The sequence below is a fragment of the Trematomus bernacchii genome, unplaced genomic scaffold (genome assembly GCF_902827165.1).
Source record: "Trematomus bernacchii unplaced genomic scaffold, fTreBer1.1, whole genome shotgun sequence".
NCBI classification, from domain to species: domain Eukaryota; kingdom Metazoa; phylum Chordata; class Actinopteri; order Perciformes; family Nototheniidae; genus Trematomus; species Trematomus bernacchii.
In genome coordinates this window covers 1,431,676-1,458,803 of record NW_022987615.1, presented here as the reverse complement: position 1 = coordinate 1,458,803, position 27,128 = coordinate 1,431,676, and the positions used below count along the sequence as shown (strand labels likewise).

Below are 27,128 nucleotides of genomic sequence, written 5' to 3'. Positions count from 1 at the left end.
CATATATTAATGTTGATATATATAACAGCAAAACTAAATCAAAACATCAGTAAGACAACCCATGCACTATCATCCTTAAAGTGTTTTAAAAAGAAGTTCAGGTAGTCATACAGGATAATAAATTGATTAACAAATGGTGATTTTGTGCTGCTGATGAAGCTGAATACAAATGAATTGGGTGTAAGGACTAATGTGATTGGATGCTCCCCATGCTGTAATCAGTGTGCTAGCTGCTGCAGCTGGGACTGTTGACAGGCACCAGGTGAAAGACGTTATCTTGATTAATGCCTCTCAGGAACAAGGTATAAGAACATGCACTGTGTCAGTAGCAAGCATTCAGTCATGATGGTTTCATTTGTCAAGGTGCACTGCTTCTGAGCCTGGCAGCTGCCATGGCGGTATATGCAGGTAAGACTGGACATAATTAAAGTCATGTTATTATCCTTGACTCAAATAGTTGAGTCTAAACTTAATTTATTTGTGTTGCAGACATGAAAGTGGACTGTGGGCCAGATTTTGTGACGCTGATGTGGACAGAAAGCCGACCCCAGGCCGACACGTCGCTTCTCCGTCTGGGTAGCTGTTTCCCAACCAGCTTCTCAGCAGGAGAGGCCTACTTCTATGTGGATCTCACTGACTGTAACTTTAGGAGACTGGTATGTGTACAGTGGCGTTTTTATATGTACAAAAGTGGTGGGGCACAAAAAACTTAGATGTCTATATATATATATATAAGCTTATGCAGTGACGTGCAGTGAGGTTCATGGCTGCTGAGACACTGGCACTGACTCTTCAGGTTTACGAATATTATATTTTGACCTAAACCAAAATATAATATATTTTCAAAAGCTTTTTTTGTCTGATGCTTCGATTAATTTTAAACAGACAGTTCTACAAAAGGATACCCAACAAATGTCATTTTATCATTTAAATATTGAATTGTCTCTCTTAGTAAGATCCCATTTTCAATAAAATGGGGTCTTACCTTGACTTGAAGATGAAGTCCATTTGCCTATCCTTCTGGACAAACATTTCTATTACTTTTTTGTAAAGTCCTCCTTATGTTCTTGTAGTTTCAAAAGTCTATCATAAATCTAATCCATAGATTTATGATAAAAAAATTATATAAGTAGGGTAGACATGTGGATGTTATCCGGCTAATCAAGACGTGCATTTATCTAACCGGTACGTTTCCCACAGATCTTATTTCGAGCTATTTTCTAAAATCCTATGGAGAAACCTCATTGCTTTTTTGCAGCTTACTTCCTGTTTTAGGACGCGTCACTGCAGCTCTCGTCTCCTCTTCACACGCCACACTTTTCGCGGCACACGTACTTACAGCCAATCAGCTCTGAATGATTTGAGAAGACGTATGGTGGGGATGGCAGCTCAGTGCCCCTATGGTCATTATTTTTTGCCACACACATTACATTACAAAATACTCTGAGCATGCGCAGTGAAGTTTTTACAGTCACCGTTGACTTCACAGCGAGAGGAAGGGGCATAATCAGGTTTTGTCCCACATGGCTCTAAACAGCTCAATAGGCACACACTGTGACTGTAGACACACTAATTAGAAGAACACAGACTAAAACAGCAATGTACAGACGAATCAGATGATTAAACATGATCTTAAAATATATTTTATATTTTTTTATTATTTTTTTGCATTTTTGTAATCATATTTGTAATACTTTCTGCTGACACTAGGTGGGGCTGTGCCCCACCTGCCCCTAATGACCAGTCGCCACTGTGTGTATATATATTTAAACTTGCAAGCTGTGAGTCTGCTATATTTCCTACAGCTCTCTCAGGGGGATCTTTGTCTCTCTAACAGGTCACCGGGGATGCACTGGTGTACAGCAATGATCTGACCTACATTGCTTCTGCAGATTCTTACAATTTGGCCTTCACCCACCCAGTTGTCTGTGCATATGAGAGGTTAGTGTTCATACCAACTACAACATAAGGTGCTAAAGGGTGACCCCACCCTTAACTAACATTTCAAATGTGGCATTTCCATGGCCTGGGAAAGTTCAATTTGATAATAAGCTTCTTCCCTCTCTAAGCCACCAACCATGGAAGTCCGTCTCAAACTTGTGATGTCATCAGGTATAAAGTCTGATGCTGCTATATAGACAATGAATGGGAGACTGATTTAGGGAATCTACAGCCTGTTTCTGTTCTATTCCCAAATTAGCTTTATCTCTTGAAGTATTCTCAACAAAAAATGTACCCATTTACTGAGAACAATCCCTAAGGTACACTGTGTTTTTCCCATATCATTGTCAATTGAGTTTTTTCCATAGTTTTAATTGAACATCATACACTAGTTTTTTGCATTTTGGAGGAAGTAGTTGTCTACTTATTTTGGACTGTCTTTTAGCATAGGAGTAACAGTTCATAACTAGAGAATGCAATTCCTGAAGAAATTGCTAATGGGAATACTTTATGCTGATGCTGAATTGCTATGCTGAAATGTAATGTGTAAGAAGAAAGTGAAGGATTTTGATTGAAATGATACATGAACACTGGGGGCTTGAATGTGTGATAAGAGAAGAAAAGAAAGTAAAAAAGCTTGGAAAAGCAGCAGAATATTTGAACTGCAAACCATTGAACTAACTTGATGGTGAATGATCTGTTGCCATGGCAACGGTATTTGATGATACGCTTAGATATGTGGATGACTTCATCGTTACCAAACCTGTGTAGTTTTGGGCCATTTTCACTGAAGTTATGAGAACCATGTTTCATGGCGAGCATTGTGTTGCCATGGCAACGGCATTTGAAGAAATCTCAAAACTGTCCCGTAGATGTCTTCACGGCTGGACAGTTAGCACACATGTGAAGTTTTAGCACTTTTTGACAATTGTTATAGCAATATTGTGTTTTATTGAAAGGGATGCGTTGCCATGGCAACAGCTTTTGAGGAAAATTCACTAATGGCACAGACATGTTGAGGGCTGGACCATTAACTGTCATCTGAAGTCTGGTGGTGTTTTGACCATTTTCATATCAGTTACGACAACATCGTGTTTTATGGCGAGGGATGCGTTTCCATGGAAACGGCATATGGTGAGATCTCAGATTTGACATAGAGCTGTTGAGCCATCGACCGGTGATATACAACTGAAGATTGGGGGACGATTGGACCGTGTCTATTGGAGTTACAGCGACATCGTGTTTTATGGTGAGGGATGCGTTGCCATAGTAACACCACATTACCCAACATCAGATTTGATGTAGAGCTGTTCAGGGCCACAGTGTTAACCATCATGTGATGTTTGGTGGCGTTCTGAGCATGTCAATTGGACTTATGACATCATCATGTTCCGTCACACAGGTGTTTATGTTTGAGCTAACAACGTTATGAAACACCTGTCCTTGAGCCCAGAGATCAAAGGTTTCCATGGTGATGTGCAGTAATCAGTGAGAGGAGAGCATTTCCATTGTTCTGAATGAGGGATAAACCTCTTACATGTGAACGTTTTGTTGAAGAACCGTAACAGATATCGGTGAAATTTCAACACGTGAAGCATCTCAAGAACCCTTAGCATCTGAAGTGTGCTTTTTGTGTACTTTCGGGTCAATAATGTGGCATTTTTGGCAGATTAACTAAAGGTGTGCGGAAAGATGAGCCTGAATTTACAATGGGCTTTAATGGAGACATGTTGAAAGTTTGTCACTTCATGCCCTCGAGAGGCATTTTGTTTAATTTTTTTTGCTGAATTCTTTTTTCATTTTTCAAGATACGAGATGTTTTCCTACGTTTCTCATGAAAAATTATGTCTCAGGAATGTAGAGTTTGGGAATTATGGCAGGTTTAAAAGAAAATATGAAGGCAAAATTAAATCTGTCCACTCTAGCTGTGACTTCACACACTCTAAAATCTGAAGGACTCTTTAACAAGGTCTGAACAATGTTTAATATCTCTAAAAGTATGAATCAGAATTAAAAGTTGTTACACGAATAATGTCAGAATGATGTGTAACATTTTAAAGTTGGAATGAGGTTTCTGAGTGAAAGTATGAATTAGCAGTTGAAGTGTCATGAAGATTTTTCAAGTCTGAAGAGTTTCTCCATTGACCTCCATGTTAAAAATGTGATGAATTATGGGATGCAATCGATTCCCGACCGAGCTGAACGTTTTGATGTTTGAACGGAGTTTCTGCGATGTGGGAGCAGAAGAGAAGCAAAATAACCCGGCGGAATAATAATAAAGAATTTGTCCGTAGAACAAGTAGTTGGAATGCTGTATCAGCATTCCCACTAAATGAGCTTAAAGCAAATGTGAGTAAACAAGCTTGCACTAATAAGTTCAATAGTGTCACTTTGCAGCATTTTCTGTACCTTTCTGCTTTATTTTGTGCAGGCCCAAAGACTGGTATGCTGCGATCTATGACCCGGTGTTTAAAACCTACAGTCTAGGAGATCTGCAGTTTAACATTGGCCTTATGAATGGTGGGTAAACAACATGAGAAACTCTCTACGAACGGCAGCTCTCCCTGACTTTTGTAACTTAATGACTCTTCTCCTGTTTACTGCCCCAGACGACTTCTCAGGCCCTGCTGAATCTACACGCTTTCCTCTGGGCTCCATCATCCCCATCATGGCTAGTGTGGTGCAGGAGACCCATCAGCCCTTGCTGCTGCTTCTTGAGGAATGTGTAGCAGCTACCACACCAGAGCTGTACCCTGAAAGCACCATGTACCCTATAATCTCCAATAAAGGGTACTCTCATAGCAATGAGCATTGATTTAAAAAACGTATTTTGGTCAACCTTGGTAGTAATGCTAATACATTTTCTGTAACCCAACAGATGTCTTTTGGAAAGTGTGTCGTCACGATCAAAGTTCGAACCAAGGCAAAAGTCATCGGAGATCCGCCTATCACTTCAGACCTTTACGTTTGCTATGGGAGAAGAGGTAAATTGGCATTTACATTTTTTTCAGATTCAAGGTTTTATTGTGGAAACTGAGATTAATTTATGCCATGACGCCTATATTTTCCCTCTAGTCAACAGGTCTTTATCCACTGCAAACTTTTGGCTTGGGATCCCAATGGTCTTGACAGCACTAAGAAAGCCTGCCACTTTGTCGAAGGGCATGGGTAAAAATATTACTTTTAATATATCAGAATTTGAATTGTAGGTTAATTTGTTTTACATGAGATGACTTATTCAGCTTAAGCCCAGTCTACTGAAGATACAGATGGATCCCATTCATAACTATTCAAACTTTGTGTAATCTTCATTTGGAACAGTTGAGATGCATTTTAATTATCTTTTCATCCAATCTTCATGAACTCAGTTGGGAGTTGCTGGACAACTTGGCCCAGAGCAATCTTTGTGACTGCTGTGAATCGAAATGCAAGTCAAGGAGGCAGAGGAGTGTTGCGTCGGGTATGTACACAACTTCTGCTGTATTACACTTGTTTGGTTGACTTGTACTAAAATATATATTTTTGCAGAGAAACATGGAATGGTACAAAAAGCAGTCATTGGGCCATTTACCATCACAGATGTGAATTCCTGAAGGTAAGGGTTTCGTATTGCAATATACATTTATTCTGAACGGCTATATTAAACGTTGTTCTCCCAACAGGGAGAACAACTTGCGAATCTTGCGAATCTTGCGAAACGTATTTGAGAATGCAGTTTAGTTTTGTGGGAACGTAATTTCTAGGAGACAGGGTTGTTATGTGATGACCTCCAAAGAGAAAAGCAAGCAAACTCGGAATAAAGTATTATTATTTTTTTTTTTAAATGTTTTCGGATTTCACATCAACAGGAAGTCCGGTTAACTAAAATGTCCGTGCGGAACAATACCCCCAACCCATAGATCCGTGGTTGAATAATGTCAATCACCACATTACACACATTCCTTCACATTTACATTTTAATTTACATTAAAGTATTTCGTGAGGCCTTCTAAAATGTTTTAAAATATAATTAGGGTTGTAGTTGAAGAGTTTGTAAATTGCGTTGCCTGGCAACGCAATTGCACAACGTCACGTCCGTTAATTCCACATCCTCACCTCCACACACATGGATTAACATCGATTTAATACATTAATGTAGCCTTTGTTTCTGCTAAAAGAGGTGTCGACCAGCTAGGGCAACAAGAAAATCGGCGAAATCGAGTGTGACAATTAAAAAATAAATTAAAAACATCTAATTTTGACTATAAAAACCGACCAATAGGCGCGCTAGACCATTTGCTAAGCACTTCCGGGTATTTCTCCACTGGTTGGGCCATGTTAACAATACAGTGTAACTGTCACGTTTGAAGGGACGAAACCGTGACATATTCACGTCTCCCAGCATGGTAGATCGTCACATGTTCACGTCTTGCCGTGATACCGGGTTGCCCTGAAGAGAATAGCTTCTGGGAAGCTGGGTACCATATCCGCCATCATGGTAGAGTTCACCTACAATATTCTGCTTGAAAAGGACTTTGCGTGCGATTGCGAACCACAACACTCAGGCTACGACTCGTTCATAGTTCTGCCAGTCTTAATAGTGACTTTCTTCACACTGTGGACAAACAGTTATTTTCAAAGTGCCTGTAGAAACTGGTGCTCATGCACTAAATACCACGAAGTTCCTTGGTGTTTTTATTTCCTTCACATTCTCAAGGCTTTTTTTAGTTAGTCTGCTGTGGGTTGCTTTTGTGCTCCTCGATGGAGACTGGTATGTTTGCTGTAAGAATGACGGCTCTAAACAACAGGTACAGTTAGCCTGCAAAGCTGAGGCGAATATCACGGACAACCAGAGTCATCATTGAAGAACTGAAAAACTCTTCCCAGGTGAGTGCTTCCACTCTTGATCTACTTCATCAGCTTCACTTCCATATTAAAAAAACAGGAATGCAGTTTTGCTGTTATATAACCATCTTTCTTTCTTTTATCTTTCTTCAGCATTACGGTGGCTTTTGGGCATTTTTTATCGCTTTCATCTTGCCATTCTGTGAAAGATGCAAATGCTGTGAAAAAGTATCATGTTGTTTCGACAGTAAACATCTGATTGAGGAACTGATATTCACAGAAGAAGAAAATGTGCTGGAAGAGGTTTTGATGAAAGCAGTAAAAGAGAAGTTGGCTGAAGAAGTCAAGGAGAAAACCTGAGATAAGCCATGGAATGAGTATAAAGGGACTGCCAGAGCGCTGTTTGACGAGGCCATGGCGCAACTGATCAATTCTTAAGAGGAACAGCCAGGAGCATGTGAACGAGAACCAGGTAAAGAATAGAATAAAATCTCAAGGACTACAGAAAACACATTTTGTAGGTGGATAACTTTTGTTCATGAGCAGTTTCTAATAACTAAGTTACTTCACCTAATTCCGTTCAAGCAACAATGAGGTGCAAATTATTTTTTTAATAATTGTAACTGTTTTAACTCGACATATTTGAACAGTTTCTGTTTGTTTTTGTCTCCAAATGCAGGGCATTCCAGTAAACTCTTCCTACCAGCAGGTGGATCAAACAGGAAAAGGAATTTGGTCTTTGTAATTAACCCTACACCAGTCATCCGTGTTTCACCAAAAATACACGCACTTTTAATCAAGTAACTGAATAAATGTCTGTGCTCACAATTTCACAACAAGAAGATAATTATATTTCTCTCTAATGATAATCTTTTATATTTTATATTTTCTGAATTGAAGATTAAGATATCTCAAATAGTGATGAAGCTAATAATGTTGAATGATTTTTATTTATTTGTCAGAATGCAATGTGATCAATTTTATATTTTTAAACTTTTTATTTTCTCAACAGATAATTGAGATGTATTAAAATGTTTGTACTCCACTGGATTTATAATATCCTAAAATAAATGTCACGCAAGCTTGTTGTCAGTGTTTTTTGTCCTGGTTTTTTCTTTTGTTCAGTCCAGATGATAACTGTGTGCCGACTAGACTGGCTGGTTCTTCTCACACCCAGCTAGCCCATCTGTCTGTGCAAACAATATTAGAGACGGCTTCAAGTTGTTTATATCTGTATGACAATAGTAAGATAAGATGTACTTTATTAATCCCAATTTGCAAAAAACCTTTTGTTGCAGCAGCATAAAAAAAAAACAGGCATTGCACATAATAGCAAATGAAAACAGAAATAAACAATTATAAAATAAAAAAATATCTCGAAATAGAAATAAACCAGCATTACACAGTAAGAAACATCTATAAACTGTCTGACAAATACAAACACTGCTGAAGGGCCAATATAATATATATAATTAAATGTTTATCTTATTTTGAGTGTTCCATGAAGAACACAAACAGCATTGGGCAGTTGGCAGCCATGGATGTATTAAGAGAACAGCAATCCTAGGTCATTAGTATGAAAGTTGCTCAGTGGCTGATGGAGCATAACAATTGACTGAGTGTAGTTACAAAAAGTTACAGGGATCATTCAGGTTCTTGGGCCCATAGCAAGCGTGATTGAGTTCCCCCTTAAGCCCTGCCACAGTCGGTCTGGGTTCAGTCAAATGGAGGAGGCTGTATACCTATGGATTTGGCTTTGAGCACATTTTACAACACATGATTTAAAGGTCCCATGTCATGCTTTTCCGGTTATTATCCGTCCCCTTGAGTGTTATGAAGGTTTTTCTGCATGTAAACGGTCTGCAGAGTCACAAACCCTCAAAGTACACCCTGTAGCGAGTAAAACTCTAACACAAAAAATACCTGTCTATGCTGCCCCAGAACGCCTCGTTGGGGATTTATCTTTTTCCATCGTTTACTTCTTGGGTATAATGACGTTACGTCCGCGGAGCCGTTACGTTTGGACCAATCCGCGGACTTCCTCACACACACACACACTTAGCGGGCAGTTGCGAGGCTCGCTGCTGCAAGGAGCGGGACACTGTGAGCTGGCTCACTGGTGTGGGGTCGGCGAAACAGCGAGACACCGCGGAACTCAGCCTGGGCACACACACAAACTCCCAGCCAGGCTGCGGGTGTGTGTGTGTGCCCAGGCTGAGTTCCGCGGTGTCTCGCTGTCTCGCAGACGGCCACTGGGCTCACAGGGAGGGGAGGGGGGGGGGCAGGAGCTCCAACAAGCCATTTAGGACAGAGAGTGAATACACATACTATACAGAGATGCTGTATGAGAAACCAATGTGAGTTTGGAAAATTGCACAATATAAATCTATTTTAGTAGACCTCAACAATGGAATTATGATCAGTAGAAATGGCCATGACATGGGACCTTTAAATACGGGCTTTTCCAGTGTTTTGAGTTAGTTAGTTAATTTTTGTTTGGCACATCACCCATTGCATTCCTCCCTCCCATTGTTGTGTGTTCACTGTCACATGCTTTACCTGATAATAAATACACTCTGATTACCTCAAATATATTAGTTGTTATATTGTAAAAACAAAACAAAAACATTTTAAACTGTTCATTAGGCCTTGTAACTAATTCATCAGCACTGTAGAGCCACTGTAGATGCTCCGCCAAACAAGCCCCCCCAGAATTCACGCATACACAAAGTGCGGCGGGCAGGAACGACAAGCCGACCACCACGACTCCGGAGAACAGGAGCCTGGGAGACGACGACTGCAGGGGTGGTCGATGGGAGCGGTGGGACCGGAACCGTAGGTGATAAGCAGTTGTCCGGTGGAGCTTCACCCCCAAATCCCCGGCCATGGTGTTCCAGAGCTCGGACGTGAACTGCGAACCACGGTCCGAGGAAATGTCCGATGGGGTGCCGAAATGACACACCCATATTGCAATGAAGGCACCATGCTAATTCAGCCGCAGTTGTCGACGCCTGTGGGATTTCCTCCGGCCAGCGGGTCATCCTATCCACCATAGTCAGGAGGTAGGTGAAACCTTGACAGGAGGGTAATGGGCCAACCAGCTCCTCTCAGGCACGAGGAATTGCTCCAGGGGGGCCATCGTGTGGCGGTGCACTTTGGCACGCTGGTAAGCCACACACGTTGAGTTCTTTTTGAGTGCCCGCCAGACGAACTTCACGGCCACCATCCGCACCGACGGCTTCCCACCGGGGTGCGACAGGTCGTGCACCGCCTCAAACACGGAGTGCCTCCAGCTGGTGGGAATAACTGGACGCGGCTGGCCCGTGGAGACGTCACACAGGAGAGTAACGACCGCGTCGCCGAAATCCACATCCTCTAGACGCAGCTCCACGTCGGCCCCCTTCAGGGCCTGGACGCTGGGATCCGTGACCTGGTCCGCTGCCATGCGGGTATAGTCGAGGCCCAACTGGATGGCCCCGATGACGACCCTGTAGAGGCAATCTGCGACCAGGTTTTGACTTGCCAGCCACGTGCTGGATGTCCGTGGTGAACTCCGAGATGTAGAGAAGCTGTCGTTGCTGGCGAGCAGACCAAGGCTCCGCCACCTTGGACATGGTGAACGTGAGCAGCTTGTGCTCCACGAATGCTGTAAATTCACGGCCTTCCAGCAAAAACCGGAAGTGCCGCATGGCCAGCCAGAGTCCAAGGAGCTCCCGGTCAAAAGCGCTGCACCTGCGTTCCCTGGGCGTCAGCTGGCGGCTGAAAAAGGCGAGTGGTTGCCAGGCGCCCTCCACCCACTGCTCATGCACCGCACTGACGGCGTAGTCCAATGCGTCGGTGGTAATGGAAATGGGGGCCGTGGGTGACGGATGCGCCAACAGACAGTGCGGTCTTGACCTCCTTGAAAGCAACCTCAGCCTCCGCCGTCCAGCTGATCTCCTGCAGGGGGGTCTTACCCTTCAATGCCTCGTACAGTGGCCGCATAATTTGGGTGGCCCGGGCGATGAAACGGTGGTAAAAGGTCACCATCCCGAGGCACAGACAATCGGGCCGTGTGCGGGCTGTTTAGAACAATTCCGTCTTGATTTTGAAGAGAGTATGATACTTACGGAACCCCCATATTCGTGTCCGAAATAAAGAAAAACAGCAAATTTGATGCTGGAGGAACAGAGGTGAAGACACAATCTGGTGTTAAATAATTTAAGGCAAAAAAATGTTATTCAAGTAATTTTGGGATTACAAAGAAAAGGTACCTATTTTAGAAAGATTTTAAAGATTGAACTTTCTTTGTATGTAACTACACCTTGGGCACATATACATATGGCCTTAAATCATGGTTCAGAGACTTCAGGAGGATGCCGTGGTTGGTCTTCAGGACTCCTCCAACACGGTTGAGCTGCAGAAAAAGGAAATCAAAGTCTAAGTCAACTTTATTGTCAATTCCTCTGTGTGTGTGATACAGACAGGGAGATCTAAATGCATGCATATACAGTACTGTGCAAAGGTTTTAGGCAGGTGTGGAAAAATGCTGTAAACAAAGAATGCTTTAAGTAGGTGACATTTTCCAAAAATGCAGTTTCCAAAAATGGCGTTACTTGACTTTATTCTGTGTTCGAGCAACAAGAATGCACAATCTTAATCGTATGGTAACAGTTGTGTTTTTCCTAAACTTGTGTTAGGGTTAGGGGATACATCAGGTTAAAATCTGCAGGCTTACTGATTATGAAGAATGCAAACTATGTTTATGATATAACATAATTTAATAACATGCAAAAGGACACATCCTTAACATTTTCTATTTAATCAAAAACTGCAAAACGTTTGGTCTTTACAATCTTTGAAATTAATACTAAACAGTTTGCACTGGACATGCTTTGATAGATTCTGCTAGTTTTTTCTCAAATTGCAAGTCGCTTTATCTTAGTGTGTGTTGTAGACTGGATTTGCATTAAGTGATGTTTGAGTTTACCTATTTTGATATAAGAATGTCCTTTTTATGTTAGATATCATCATCATCACTGTCATTTAAACACATGTAAATGCACTGTGCTCAATGCACCAGGCGATGGTGCCAGACAGGCTGTTAGTGTGTTTTTCACCTCCTGCTCTCTTTTCTCTTAGCCTCTTTGTCCAGTCCAGTTGACACGCATCATATCTGTTCCTGCCGGTGCCGACTAGAATGGACGATCATTGAGGAGGCACACCTGGAAGAGTTCTGTCTCTCCATGGATCATAATCTGTTGCTGACTACAGAGCTTAAGTGTAGACAGCATCTCCCAGTACGGCTGGTCTCCCTTGAAAAAGAGATCTATGATATCAATGGGACCAATCTGGTTAAATAAAGGTTTGAAATTAAATTAAATGTGCATTAACATGCATATTAGCAGTATATTGGCTCTTTATTAGACAGTATTAAACACGTATTAATGCCTTATTCTACATGAACATATTTTACAAGTAATAAGCCATTAGTTGAGAGTTTGTCCTCAATAACCCTCCAATTAGTGCTTATTTATTGCAAGTAAGGAAGTTGTTGTACATGAGTTTTGGTCTTAATATGCTCTGCTCAATATCAGCCTAATAAGGCAGTAGTACCACAATAATAGTAATTCTCCCATAATAACACTTAACAAATATGATCTATTCTTATGTAACAATACATGAAACTATAAGTGTTAATGGTGTCTAAATAACTTAAAATTAGGTATTTCTATCTAAGAACATGTTCCCTATTTTAAAGTGAAGTCTTGTTCATAACCAATACGCTAGTAGTTTGACTCTAATTGAGCTGAACAGGTTCCCTATTCTGAAGTTGCCTCCTCTTCACACTTTGTATATACATTATAACACACAACTACTGCAATTAACCTCAACAGTACATTCAAAGTAGGCACACGTTGAAATATATGTTTTATTAAACCACTAAAGAGTGGTTCAGACACATTAATAAGTGTTTTATAATGACTAATAAAGAGCCAATATACTGTTAATGTGCATGTTAATTAAGAACTAGTTGATGGTGAATTTGTGTACCTTAATATAAAGTGTTATCATAAACTTGCTTTGTCTTGCCTGGCAGTACTGGTTTATCAATCTGATCTCTGGGGGAAAGGGCGTGGAGGCGAGGGACGACTGAAGGCGAGAAAAAAGGATCTGAAAGAGAAAAAAGGATCTGAAAGAGAAAAAAGGATCTGAAAGTGAAAAAATATATATTTAATTCCAAAAGATTGCTGAAGTGAATCAAAATAATATTCAACCTGAATTTGTATTTTTCAAATACTTATTTTTAGTTTGAATACATCATTGAATTTTTCAAAGTTCAGGATAAAAACTTGAAATTTCAGATAAATCGTATTTTTTTGAATGATCAAAACTTTGGACCCTGATAAAGCTCCATAGTAAAATGCTTGCACGACATCAGGGACTTTGTAGGATTATAGTCAGGTGTATGATCAAACAATTATACCAAGCAAGTGCTAATGATCATCAATTTCACACGTTGAAAAACAGTCATTAACTGAAACAGAAACAGCTTTGTAGGAGGGTTAAACTGGGTGAGGAACAGATAAACTGCTACGAAAGTGAGGTTTTGGAAGACAGTTTCATTTCCCAAGTCACTCACACACCATGGCACGACTGAGCATGGCAACAAGACACGTAGTTATTCTGCATCAGCAAGGTCTCTCCCAGACTAAGAATTCAAAGCAGACTTGGGCTTGGAGTTTCAAGATGTACTGTTCAAGCTCTTTTCAAGAACCACAAAGAAACGGGCAACGTTGAGCATCGTAGACGCAGTGCAGCAGAAGAAAAACTGTAACTAAAGGTCTTAAATAAATTAAGTGGAGCAGAAGTACACCATTTACCTCTGAATTGTAGTGGAGTAGAAGTACAAAGTAGCATAACATGGAAATACTCAAGTAAAGTAAAAGTACCTCAAAATTGTACCACTACGTGAGAATGTATTAAGATCATTTAATGAAGTAAAAAAATATATATATATACCTACTGTATACTGTAACTATTAGTCCAAATATCAATGATGTCAATCAGTTACAAAATCTCACTGCGTAGGTAATGGCGAAGACTCTAAAGTTGTTGCAGCATTAGTAGTGCAGAGATTGGAAAGTGCTAGAATGGCACCACAAACATGAATATAAACATGGCACGACATAAACCAGTCACACTTGTAATTTATTCTCTAATATTCCTTGTACTTAAAACACATTTGCTAACATTTGTTATCATTGTTTCTGCCGTTGTTTGCACTGCCGTTAACACTGACGCCATAATGTGGTTTCTTTCTGGTTCTGGTGATGGATCTTACACATCATACGTTTCACAACACTGTACCTTTTGACATCTGAGTGATCACAAAACACAGACTGCATAGGGAAACTTCGTGTACCATTAGTGCGGGGGGCCCCTTCTAAGAAAACTCATAGCATGATTTACAGCACTTTATTATATATCCATGATTCCCTCTACACTACGATCATACCATATACTACCATGATAGTGTTGAAGCAAAGATGGATAAAAACAACTATGTAAAACAAGACACAAGGAAACAGAGATCGGAGGCAATGGTGATTGCAATGCTATTGCTGTAAAGTCTCGTTCTGACACAAGACTTTACAGCGTCGCTGCTTGTAAAAACGAACAGGAAATACTTTTTTTGTGTATATATGTAAATGTGTAGCTGCAGAACTGTGATCATTGTCAGTTGATGCCAGCTGCACATCAAAGATGCAGAGCCTTATAACAAAAATCGCCACTGAGAAGCTGAGCACCAACGCTGCGATCATATCTATCTTCACCTACACTATTTTGCTCAACAGGGATTTTACCTGCACCTGCAAACCACAAGCCTCGATCTGCGACCTGTACATGCTTCTGCCACCCTTTATCATTTCTTTATTAATATTGTTGGCGGACAGTTCTTTCCAAAGCGTCTGCAGATACTATTCCTCACATTGTAAATGCCTCTGCGGTCTTTGCTGGTCTTATGTCCATTTCTTTTTTTTTGGACAAGTCTGGAAAAACTTGTCCATGCTTTTATCTTCAGTAGGCTCGACTACTGTAATGGAGCTGCTGCTCGAGTCCTCACTAACACTAAGAAAGTGGATCACATCACTCCTGTTCTGAAGTCTTTACACTGGCTTCCTGTGTGTCAAAGAATTGATTTCAAAATACTGCTGCTGGTTTACAAAGCACTGAATGGTTTAGGCCCAAAATACATTTCTGACCTCCTGCTAAATGATGAACCATCCAGATCTCTCAGGTCTTCTGGTCAGCTTTCTGTCCCCAGAGTCAGAACTAAACATGGAGAAGTTCAGTTATTATGCTCCAAATATCTGGAACAAACTCCCTGAAACCTGCAGGTCCGCTGCAACTCTGACTGCTTTGAAATCCAGGCTGAAGACTTTTCTTTTTGCCGCTGCATGCTTTTAATTGATATATTCATATCTCAAACTGCATTGTAACTTCTATTCATGTACCTGTGTTATTCATGTTTTATAATCTTTGCTTTTAAATGAATATTTTAAAATGCCATTTAATAATATGTTTCTGCTGCACTATTTCTTAATGCTCTTAAAGGTCCCCTATTATACTGTTTTTCATCAATATATTATAGTTCTCAGTTATATACAAAACATATCTCTGAAGTGTTTGTCTGAAACACCGAACAGATCATTGCAGCATCCCATAATCCCCTCTGTTTCAGCCCTGTTTCAAAAGTGCTGATTCTCTGTCTGTTACTTTAGATGAAAATAAGGAGCCACGCCCCATGCCCCTCTGAGAGATATTTGGTTAAAAAGAACACAATAGCCGCTTTCACACCAAGTTCTTAGCCGGTACTTGTTCCCCCGGAAATCTTTAGTCCCTCGAACTGTCCTAGTAGATCGCGTTCTCACCGGAATAAGTTCCCTGGGGGAGGATTAGGCAAATGAAGCCGCTGACGTCACTTCTTCTTCTTCTGCTTTGGGTTAACTGGCAGGCTTACTTTGTAGTGGTTTATCTGCTATTTATCTTTGCACTAAGGTGTGTCTGTGTGTGCTGCTGAGCCTATTTACTATGCATACGACACACCTGGGACAGTGTGATGCCGTTATTGTTATTACAACACACTCTCACTCCATAAACGTCCAGGAGCGACGCTTGGTCAGGGTCCCGTGGCGTGCAGTTGGGACGCTCCTATAGGCTCCTTCAGCTTCATAAAGGGACGCAAATAGCTTTCAACTGATTGCAATGTATTCCCATCTGCGGCGGGATTTGACGCTCATGGAAGCACGGCATTCGTTTGTGTCGGCGGCTGTTAACCTGTTAAGCCCTGAGCCTGTTTTTCAGGTCTCAGGCTCGAAAAAAAAAATGACATTCCCAGAACAAATGACCATATCTTCCCTTCTAAAAGGGTTCAATTAATAATATTTTTTCTCAAAGCAATGATAAACCTGTGAGTTGGATGTAGAAAAGTCAGAATCAATATAGATGTTTTTTATTTAAAAAAAAATTCAGATTTTACATAATAAAAAACTGTAAATTATAGTGTCCGTCCAAAAATTATTTTTTACTTATAGTGAAAGCTACCCTTGGATGATGGTAAGGTAGACTAAAAGCTTTAGGAATCCAAAGTACAACATATAATAAGTATCTGTATCAAGATTGATGCAAAACAAGTGACATTTGACCTTTTTTAGAGAGATTTAGCAAAAAAAAAAACACTTCTGGGGTCATTTGGGTGGATTTTCCATATCTCTGGCCCCCCTTGCTCGATTTTGATGGTTGACACCTCTTTCTGACCGCTAGAGCCAATAGAATCGAAGGGGGAGTCCCCCACACACACTCATTGTGAAACAAAAAGGTGGGGGCTTTGCGCATGTAATTTTGCATTAGAGTGAAGCTACATTCTAGCTCTGACATCTAGAAACGGAAAAACATGGATTATCAATCTCATTGCTCATGGATTATCAGAAATCATTTGAAAGGGACACAGACACATTGGATTAACCTATGGATTAACTTCAGCAGCGTTTTTATCGTTTTAATGCCATTGAAGACGACTTTGGAGATACTACAGAGCCAAGGTAACCATGTTAGCATGTTTAGCTACCTTGCACCACCTGTTTTGATGTCTGTTTTTGTTTATAACGTCGCGATTCCGTATAATTCAGTGATAATGTGGGTACCCATCGATTCTGTGTCACCTCACGATGTGAATCGATGTCATGGATGTGGAGAAAACATAAATAATAAGGTTTTGTGAGTGATTTTCGGTGCAGTAATCTGTTAGCATTTTTTGCTCATTGCTAATTCAGAGGCTCAGTGTTAGCATTGTGGTTTTTCTTTTGAAAAATAAATAAAAATGATCAGTTAGATGAGTTTCTTCCCGTTACATGGATATAAAACATTCATAGTTTATTAAATGAACATGCCCTCAGACACTGTTTCCTGCAATATGTTGCGGCAGTGCCCCGGTACCGGGGTCTCTCGGACTTAACAGGTTAAAGGCAATGTGAGCGTCCATTCCCATTGGATAACGGAGAATTGTACACCCGGAAGTAAGTATTCCCCTTACTGTCGATTGATTTGACAGTGAAATCTCCACTACTCATCAACTCATCTGCAGCACAAAAAGACCAGATTATCCTTGTTAATTAAACGACATTGATAAGTTTTAGTGTGTTTAATGCTTTTGTCACGTTTTCCCGTTCAATTCTGAGAAACAAGTAGTTTTCTATGAGTTTTGGATGGCCGAAGACATTACATTACCCACAATCTTCTGTAGCAACCATAGTCTGTATATTGCAACAGGCAACAGCTTCGGTTCATGTTAATTTACAAACTCTTCAACTACAACCGTAGTTATATTTAAAAACATGTTAGAAGGCCTCACGAAATACTTTAATGTAAATTTAAATTTAAATGTGAAGGAATGTGTGTATATTAACTGTGGGTTTTTCTCTGGAAGTTTTTCCTTGTACGATGTGAGGGTCATCCGCAAATGTTTGATGGGGCGGAAGTGAGTGCACACATGGAATCGAGTGCTGCTACAAAAACCTGAAAGAACGTGAGAGATAACATAAATAAACATAACTAAAGAGCAAAAATGGCACCCAGGAAAAATCCAAACTCTGACGAGGTGGAGGAGATCAAGAATTCTCTCGACTTCTTGTCAGCCGAAATTAAAACAGTCGCGGCCCAGCAAAATAAAATCATGGAGCTGATGGGAGAAATACAATCTCTGAAAATGCAGAATATTGAGAAGGACAAAAAGATCACTTTTCTGGAGAATCGAGTGGACGACCTCGAACAATACACCAGGATGAACGATTTGATTATCAACGGTCTGAAGACCAGACCCCGAAGCTATGCCAGGGTGGCAGCGGCCTCAGAGGACTCCGCCGCCGGGAGAGGTGGAGCCGACGCTCCGGAGGTGGACCGTGAGTCGCTGGAGCAACAGGTGCTTTGCTTTTTGGACAGCAAGGGCATATCTGTTGACAGCGGAGACATTGAGGCCTGTCATGCCCTGCGGAGCAAGAACTCAACAGCCACCCCAGCAATAATAATCCGGTTCATCAACAGGAAAAAGAAATATGCACTCCTCAGACAAGGAAGGAAACTGAAGGGGACCAATGTTTACATCAACGAACACCTTACGAAGAAGAACGCGGACATCGCAAGGAGAGCACGTATACTGAAGAAACAAAACAAGATTCAAGCAACATGGTCGACAAATTGTAAAATTTTCATCAAACTAAACGGATCAACAGCAGAGATGGCGAAAGTGCTCATTATCAGGGACATCACCGAGTTGGATCAGTTTGATGAATGAAACATCAAAATCAACATAAGGTAACTCAATCGCTACACACTGAAATGAACACACTAAGAACACCCATGATAAGCTTGGACAAAATTGCTGAATATAAAAAACTGGACTTGAAATGTTTCAAATACACGGAACATAAATCGCAAGACAATGAAAAGGATATTGACCCTGAAAATAATTTCTACAAGAACATCCATAACCAATGTGAATACTACACAGAAGATCAACTCAAAAGAAATGGATTGATGGATGGATCAATATCAATATTACATTTCAATAGCAGAAGCCTAATTTCAAATGTATCAAAGATCAAACACTGTTTAAGGCAACTGGAGAAACAAGTTACAGCCCTAGCAATATCAGAGACCTGGCTTAGTGATGAGCAAGCTGACATGGTTGAAATCGAGGGATACAACATGTTTTTTACTAATAGGACTCATTCTAAAGCTGGGGGGACTGCACTTTATATTAACAAAAGTTATAAAAGTAGATCTGTCAGTAATATGTCTTTTGCTTTAGACAACATCATGGAATGCATAACAGTAGAAATTGAAATCAAAAAATCTAAAAACCTTCTGATAAGCTGCGTGTATAGAAAACCAGGATCATGTGTTGACACATTTGAGAAAAAGCTAGCTGAACTTTATAACTACACAAGCAGCAAGAAAATGCTTTTTGTATGTGGAGATTTTAATATTGATTTGCTGAACCCACAAGAACACAATGCAACTACAGAATTTATTAATTCTATGTATAGCAACAGTTTATATCCTACAATCACACGACCGACCAGAATAACATCACACAGTGCTACACTCATTGACAACATATTCACAAATGTTATGGATAGGAAAGTAATAAGTGGAATATTAATAAATGACACAAGTGATCACTTGCCAGTCTTTGCAACAATACAGAACTGTACTAGGATCAAAAAAGACACCAGAACAGTCGTAATTACAAGACACAAAACACCAGAGTCTGTCAATTATTTTAAAGAAGAATTACGTAAACAAGACTGGAACAAAGTGTATGTACCAGATGTAAATGAAGCTTATGAATCATTTCTAGATATTCTATCAGGGCTGTATGAAAAACATTGTCCTCGTGTAAAGAAAATTGTGAAACAAAAATATGCTGAAAAACCATGGATCACTAAGGGAATAGAAAATGCTTGTAAAAAGAAAAATGAATTATATAAAGACTTGTTAAAGAATAGAACAGTAGAGGCTGAACAAAAATACAAGACATACAAAAACAAATTAACAAAGATAATACGATGTAGCAAAATGGATCATTACAACAAATTATTGGAAGATAACAAAAATAATATTAAAAACACATGGAATGTATTAAATACCATTATTAAAAAAGGAAATGGAAAAGCACAGCACCCAAACAGTTTTCTGTCAAAAGACAATACAGTCATTTATGACATGACCTTAGTTGCTGAACAGTTTAATGAGTATTTTGTTAATGTTGGTCCTTGTCTAGCTGGGGAAATTCCAAATACTGGTAGTAGTGAAGGTGTAGAAAGTAAAGATATAAATGTGAAGGAAACTATATTCTTAAGAGGGACTGATGAAAATGAAATTATTGACACAGTTAAAAAACTAAAGAGTAAAAGGTCTACAGACTGTCATGATATTGACATGTATACAGTTAAAAACATTATTGAATGTATAGCCAAACCACTAACTCACATCTGTAATCAGTCAATACAAACCGGTGTATTTCCAAATAAAATGAAAACTGCTAAAGTCATACCGATACATAAATCTGGAGATAAACATGTACTGTCAAACTATAGACCAATTTCATTGCTCCCACAGTTTTCTAAAATACTGGAAAAAATCTACTATGTAAGACTAAATGACTTCTTCACCAAACATAACATACTCTATGAACAACAATATGGTTTCAGAGCAAACAGAACCACATCATTTGCAGTTATAGAATTTATGGAACACATTACTAAGGCAATAGAAAAGAAAGAATATGCAATAGGGATATTTCTGGACCTTAAAAAAGCATTTGACACGGTTGACCATGAACTATTATTAAAAAAACTACAGAGATATGGAATTAGAGGTGTTGCACTATCATGGCTATCCAGCTACCTACATAACAGGAATCAGTACGTTGAAATACAAAGTCATACATCACAACTACTACAGGTTACATGCGGGGTGCCTCAAGGCTCTGTCTTGGGGCCATTATTATTTATTCTGTATATTAACAACATATGTGAAGTATCAAAAACTGTTAAAACCATTCTTTTTGCAGATGACACAAGTCTACTCTGCTGTGGGGACAATCTAGAACAGCTATTGGTCACAATGGAAAAGGAACTGAGCAGGATGAAGATCTGGTTTGACCAAAATAAATTAACATTGAACGCAAGCAAAACCAAACTCATAATATTTGGGAATCGGTCGACCAATACAGAGAAGAAACTCACTATAAATGGCGTCCAACTAGAAAGAGTAACGTAAATAAAATTCCTTGGAATAATCATAGACAATAAATTAAGTTGGAAACCACATATAAGCTATATCAAAGCCAAAATATCCAAATCAATAGCAATCCTAAATAAAGCCAAATACCTAGTTAATCAAGCTTCCTTGTTTATGCTGTACTGCTCCTTCATACTTCCATACATGATGTATTGTGTGGAGGTTTGGGGGAACACATACAAAACAAATACACATCCTATCTTCATCCTGCAAAAAAGAGCAATACGAGTTATACACAAAACTTTGTACAGAGAACCAACAAATAAATTATTTATCAAACTAAAAACACTAAAACTACAAGACCTGGTTGACTATAAAACCATTCAAATTATGTACAAGGCCGCAAATCATCATTTGCCTCATGGTGTCCAGGGACTTTTTACACGGAGAGAAGGCATGCACATGTTGAGAGGAAACTGCATTTTCAAAAAACCACCCGTACGTACAAATGCCAAACTTCATTGCATCTCATCAAAAGGTGTTAGTCTGTGGAATAAATGTAGTGATGCACTGAAAAATTGTACAACTTTATATAAAATGAAAGTATTATTCAAGAGCCAAACCATTAGTGGTTATGAACAGTACCTGTAAAAATTATTTTTGTTATTTCCTGTAATTGTAAAAGTAATTACTTCCTGATTGTTTTTGTAAAAAAGTATCAAGACAAACATGTCGCTGATGACGATGACCAAATTACTTCATTTATACTGCAAGGAAAATGTACGCTAGAAGGGGTAGGACCAGAAAAGTTTTTTTAAGCTTCTTCTTGCCCCTGTTGAACACGACAGAGACTAATTTAAGATTTATTGTTGTTGTTTCTTTTTATTTCTTTTTTTTTTTTTTTTTTGCATTATCATTATTATTTATTTTATTGTACTTTGGTATAATTATTATTATTATGAGTGAGAAGGAAGAAAAGGAAGAAGCAATATATATTATTATTAGTATTGATGTATGTTTTGTTTCTGACATGTTCAATAAATTGACATAAAAAAAAAAAAAAAAAAAGGGTCAAAGGACATGAGGATGCAACACACTCTCACTCCCTAAACGTCCAGGAGCGACGCTTGGTCAGGGTCCCGTAGCGTGCAGTTGGGACACGCCGAGGCTCCTTCAGCTTCATAAACGGACGCAAAGAGCTTTCAACTGATTGCAATGTATTCCCATTGGCGGCGGTATTTGACGCTCATGGAAGCACCGCATCGGTCCTTGTCAGCGGCTGTTTAAAGGCAATGTGAGCGTTCATTCCCATTGGATAACGGAGGATTTTACACCCGGAAGTAATTATTCTCCTTACTGTCGATTGATTTTACAGTGATATCTGCACTACTCATCAACTCAAAAACACCAGATTATCCTTGTTAATTACACAACATTGATTGGTTTAAATTGTGTGCAATGCTTTTGTATTTTTCCCCTTCGATTCGGAGAAACAAATATTTTTTCGGAGTTTAGGATGGCAGAAGACACTACACTACCCAGAATCCTCAGCTATCGTTTAGGACTACACCATGTGCTTTGTTTGACAAACCCCGTGATTAGTTCTCAAGCTCTGTGATTGGTTGACCTCCAACTGCATTCCATATGAAAAAAAACGTTTCGTAAAAGATCAAATCATACTTTATTCAGCAGTGCTTGCTTTACTCTTTGTAAATCATCACATGAATGCATTGTAATAAATGGTTCGGCTGCATTAAATATTACACATCTGTCGTAGTTCTTTATTTATCTACAGAGATCGGGCTTCAGAATAGACCGGAAACTATTGTTTTACCGTTCTGTTTTAATTTCACAATAAAGTTAGTAGTAATATTTTTGTTTTGATATTATTGTTTTTTATTAACTACTAGACCGCTGGGTCATGTTAAGACTATCTTTTCTGTGTTGCTGTGGGTTTTTCCATCGCTTTTGTGTTACAAATATCAAAACAATAACAAAATATATCCGTCATAAACTAAACCGGAAACAGCAGTATATTTTATTTTGTTAACACTGTAAACTGGACAGCTTTTTAACCCAAACCACCTACTGGATATAGCACGTTATTACACGTTTAGAGTAATTGCAATGCAGGTAGATTGTGTTGCTTTTTAATGACTGTTTTAAAATGCCTTTTTCTTAATGTCTTTCATTTTTTTAAAGCACTTTTGAATGTGTTATATTTTATGAAAACATTTAAATATTAAGAGTATATACAAAATAGGAGGAAAGTAGAAGGTCAATGATAGAAATATAGAATAGAAAATATCAAGAAGATACTGTAAAGGGTATCTAGAATAAAACAGTGTAGTGCCGGATCGGATGTACAAAGATATTAATAGGAGGATGTGCAAAACAGACAAACTAATTAGGCTTTATTTAAACATTAAATAATACTTTAGGTTAAGGTCTTCTTTTAAATACATGTAAGCAAAAAGCTTTGGGGGTATCTATATTAAGCCTGACAAAGTACTTAACGTTTAATATATTGCATGGTTTGTTTTGGGACTTGACAATCAACTTTCCTGCAATGTTAACTATGTTGAAGCACTTATTTTAACCGATATTATACATATTTATTATACCTGAAAAACAGGCTCAGGGCTTAACCTGTTAAGCACCAAGCCTGTTTTTCATGTTTCAGGCTCGAAAATGACATGCCCAAAACAAATGACTACAACTTAACTTCTAAAAGGGTTTTATGAATAATTTCTTTTATCAAAGCAAGGTTACATCTGTAAGTTGGATGTAGAAGTGTCAGAATCAATATAGATGTTTTTTATTTTAAAGAAAATTCTTATTTTACATAGTAAAAAACTGTAAATTATAGTGTCCGTCCAAAAATTCTTTTTTACAGATAGTGAAAACTACCCTTGGATGATGGGTTAGTAGACTAAAAGCTTTACGAATCCAAAGTACAACATATAATAAGTACCCTGTATCAAGATTGATGCAAAACAAGTGACATTTGACCTTTTTAGAGAGGTTTAGCCAAAACCACCCCACCTCTGAGGTGATTTGGGTAAAAATTGTTTTTTTTCCATATCTCTGGCCCCCCTTGGTCGATTTTGATGGTTGACACCTCTTTCTGACCGTTAGAGCCAATAGAATCGAAGGGGGAGGCCCCCACACACACACACGTTGTGAAGAGAAAAGGTGGGGGCTGCGCGCATGTAAATTTGCAGCAGAGTGGACCTATCTCTAGCTCTGGCATTTGGAAACGAAAAAGCAGTTTTATTGCTTATGGATTATCAGAAATCATTTCAAAGAGGACACAGACACATTGGATCAACCTATGGATTAACTGCAGCATCGTTTTTTTATCGTTTTAATGCCATTGAAGACCAGTTTTGACCAAGGTAAGCCATGTTAGCGTTTCTAGCTACCTAGCTCCACATGTTAAGATGTACGCTTTCGTTTATAGCGCCGCAAATGTTTATCACTGAGTGTTGAGGTGGGCACCAAACGATTCTGTGTCTCCAGCTGATGCAAAACGAGTGGTTGGCTGTGCATCTAGGATAAGTAATAAGGGAGTTATTGTGAGTTTAGGTGCCGTTTTAGGTTACATTTTTTCGCTCGTGGCTAATTCAGAGGCTGAGTGTTAGCATTGTGGGGTTTTTTTGGAGAAAAGAAATTAAAAAGATCAGTTAGCTGAGTTTCTTCCCGTTACATGGATATAAAACATTCATAGTTTATTAAATATTAAGATTCCTTAGAAGTTGTTTCCTGCAAATGACGCGTTTATCCGCCCGGTACCGGGGGGGGGCGTGCGTAACAGGTTAAGAGGTTAAGGGTTGTTTATGTTTCACATCATTAATCCAAATCTGTAAAGTAACTAAAATTAAAACTGCGGTCACAGACGTGCACGCAGTTGTGGGCGGGCCTTCGCATCCGAGCGCCCGTAGGGGAGTGTCGCCGGTCGTCCCGGCGTCCAGCGGACGCACGCGAGTCCGCCGAAATGAGCCGTTTGTCAAATGTTTGCGGCCCGGAGTCCCAGGTCCTCCGGCAGTGACCCGGAAACGCATGTGGGCGCGCCGCCTGGAAGGAAATGGAATTTCTGTAAAGGCTCGTCGAGGATCGATTATGGCGGAGGCTGTCTGGAGGAGCAGTAACCGTGGCGTGTGGTGCAGTGGGTTGTGCAGACTTTCTGCCCTTTACCGTTTGTTTACTCAAGAAACGCATCTCCTCTGGATATTAGGCCATGTATATTTTTAATACAACTGCTTTAATTGTGAGCCGACATTTACAGCGACAACAGCTGCTGAGGCCAGTGCAGAAAGCAGAAGAGTGTGTATAATATATATCACTCAGTAATATAAGTAACAGGCCGACATTACACACTGTATTTGTATGCTTTAGTACAGTGGTTCTCAACTGGTGGGTCGCGACCCAAAAGTGGGTCGCGGACCCGTTTCGAGTGGGTCGCGGATGTGTGAATGAAGAAAAAAAAGTTGGAAAAAAAAATTTTGATTTTTTTTTTTTTTTTTTTTTGGGGGGAAAAAGTCAAACTTTTATTTTGAAGGCCCGATTTTCTTCTCAGAGTGTACCAGAATGCGTAGTTTGTTAGTATTTCTAAAAATCTTCTGGGGGAGAATCCCCCCAGACCCCCCTGCTGGTGTTGGGTTTCAGCATGTGTGCCTTTTTATATAGTTCAGCTTTGATTCCATCATCTCATTAAACCTTTTTTAAAAGCATACTTTAGTTCTGTGAAGGGATATAAGGGATATATGCACTGTACTTCAATTTATTTTATTAATATTGTATGCTCAAAAGCGTATATATATATTACAGCACGATTTTTTGTTGAATAGATTTGAGTGCTTCAAAATGTTGGGTCGCGATGTATTGACCAAGTAAAATGTGGGTCCCGAGGCCTGACCAGTTGAGAACCACTGCTTTAGTAGATATCTACAAATAAACAGTTGATATTTTGCATGAAACCAAATAGTGTAAATCGTGAAAAATTGTATCTTTTCTGTTAGCTCTCGACCGCCCCGATTGAGCTAGCAACTTCTTCATTCCCAATTCAGCATGGCTGTGGATATGGGCATAATTTGTCCTTGACTGGAATTTTTACCATCATTTCCCCAAGAGCAGTGTGCAAAAATGTGCAGAAAATGCATGAAAAACGGCCATCTTTCCAAATTGCCATTTTCTGATTTGATGAAAATCAATTTGAAATATGTGTGCAATCATAAGAGCAATGTGTATACAGCGTGTGGTGAATATCGAGAAAATTATATGCGAGTAGTTTGGAGTAACCCCTAATCCTAACCCTAACCCTCGTAAAAAATGGTACATTCTCTGTTAGCTTACGACCGCCCCGATTGATCTAGCAACTTTTTTATTCCCAATTTAGCATGGCTGTGGATATGGGCTGAACGTGTCCTGGACTGGAATTTTCCCGATCATTTCCCTAGGAGGAGTTCGCAAAAACGCGCTTAAAACGCACATTTTCCAAAATGGCCGACTTTTTGGGGGGAGGGGCTAATGGAAGCCATTTTGAAATATGTCGGCAATTCCATGAGGCATGTCTGTGCCAAGACTCAGGTTGCTGGGAGAAACTATATGTGACTACCGCATAATAGGGGGCGCTACTGAGCTGATTTCACAAAACGCACGATTTTATTGTACAGTCTGGAAAAGGTCCTGGGCTGTGACGTCTGTCCCAAGTTTCACGTCCGAAGGTCATTTTAGCGAATTTGTGCTATTTAAATCGTCGAACATGCCACATTCTCCGTTAGCTTACGAGCACCCCGTGTGAGCAGTCGACAATGCGTTTCGCAATTTAGTTAGTGAAGTTGTGCTGGATTGGAATTTTTCCGATCATTTTCCTACGTGTAGTTTGCTTTCGACCTGTTTTTGAGGGGGTTACCACACTATTCACGTATCGACATTTGGCAACGCCGCCAGGACGGGTGAAACATTTTACATTCTGGATTCGATGGTTGCAAAATTTCCGACATGCTCACTAGCGCCACCTGTCAAAATTCAGTTTTCGAAAAATGTACATAGTCGCAGCGTAAATCGGATGGACC

The 27,128-nt window shown here is 39.6% G+C and overlaps 1 protein-coding gene across 1 annotated transcript; it reads left to right on the top strand.

The window, feature by feature from the left end:
* The first annotated feature begins 353 nt into the window (after positions 1-353).
* On the top strand, positions 354-7,858 carry LOC117483874 (zona pellucida sperm-binding protein 3-like). Its single transcript, XM_034132202.1, has 11 exons — positions 354-408; positions 490-656; positions 1,838-1,941; positions 4,373-4,461; positions 4,551-4,731; positions 4,820-4,925; positions 5,024-5,109; positions 5,310-5,401; positions 5,470-5,536; positions 7,046-7,237; positions 7,445-7,858. The coding sequence occupies exons 1-9, from the start codon at positions 393-395 to the stop codon at positions 5,532-5,534; spliced, it is 906 nt and encodes a 301-aa protein (XP_033988093.1). The 5' UTR covers positions 354-392; the 3' UTR covers positions 5,535-5,536; positions 7,046-7,237; positions 7,445-7,858.
* Positions 7,859-27,128: the final 19,270 nt, after the last annotated feature.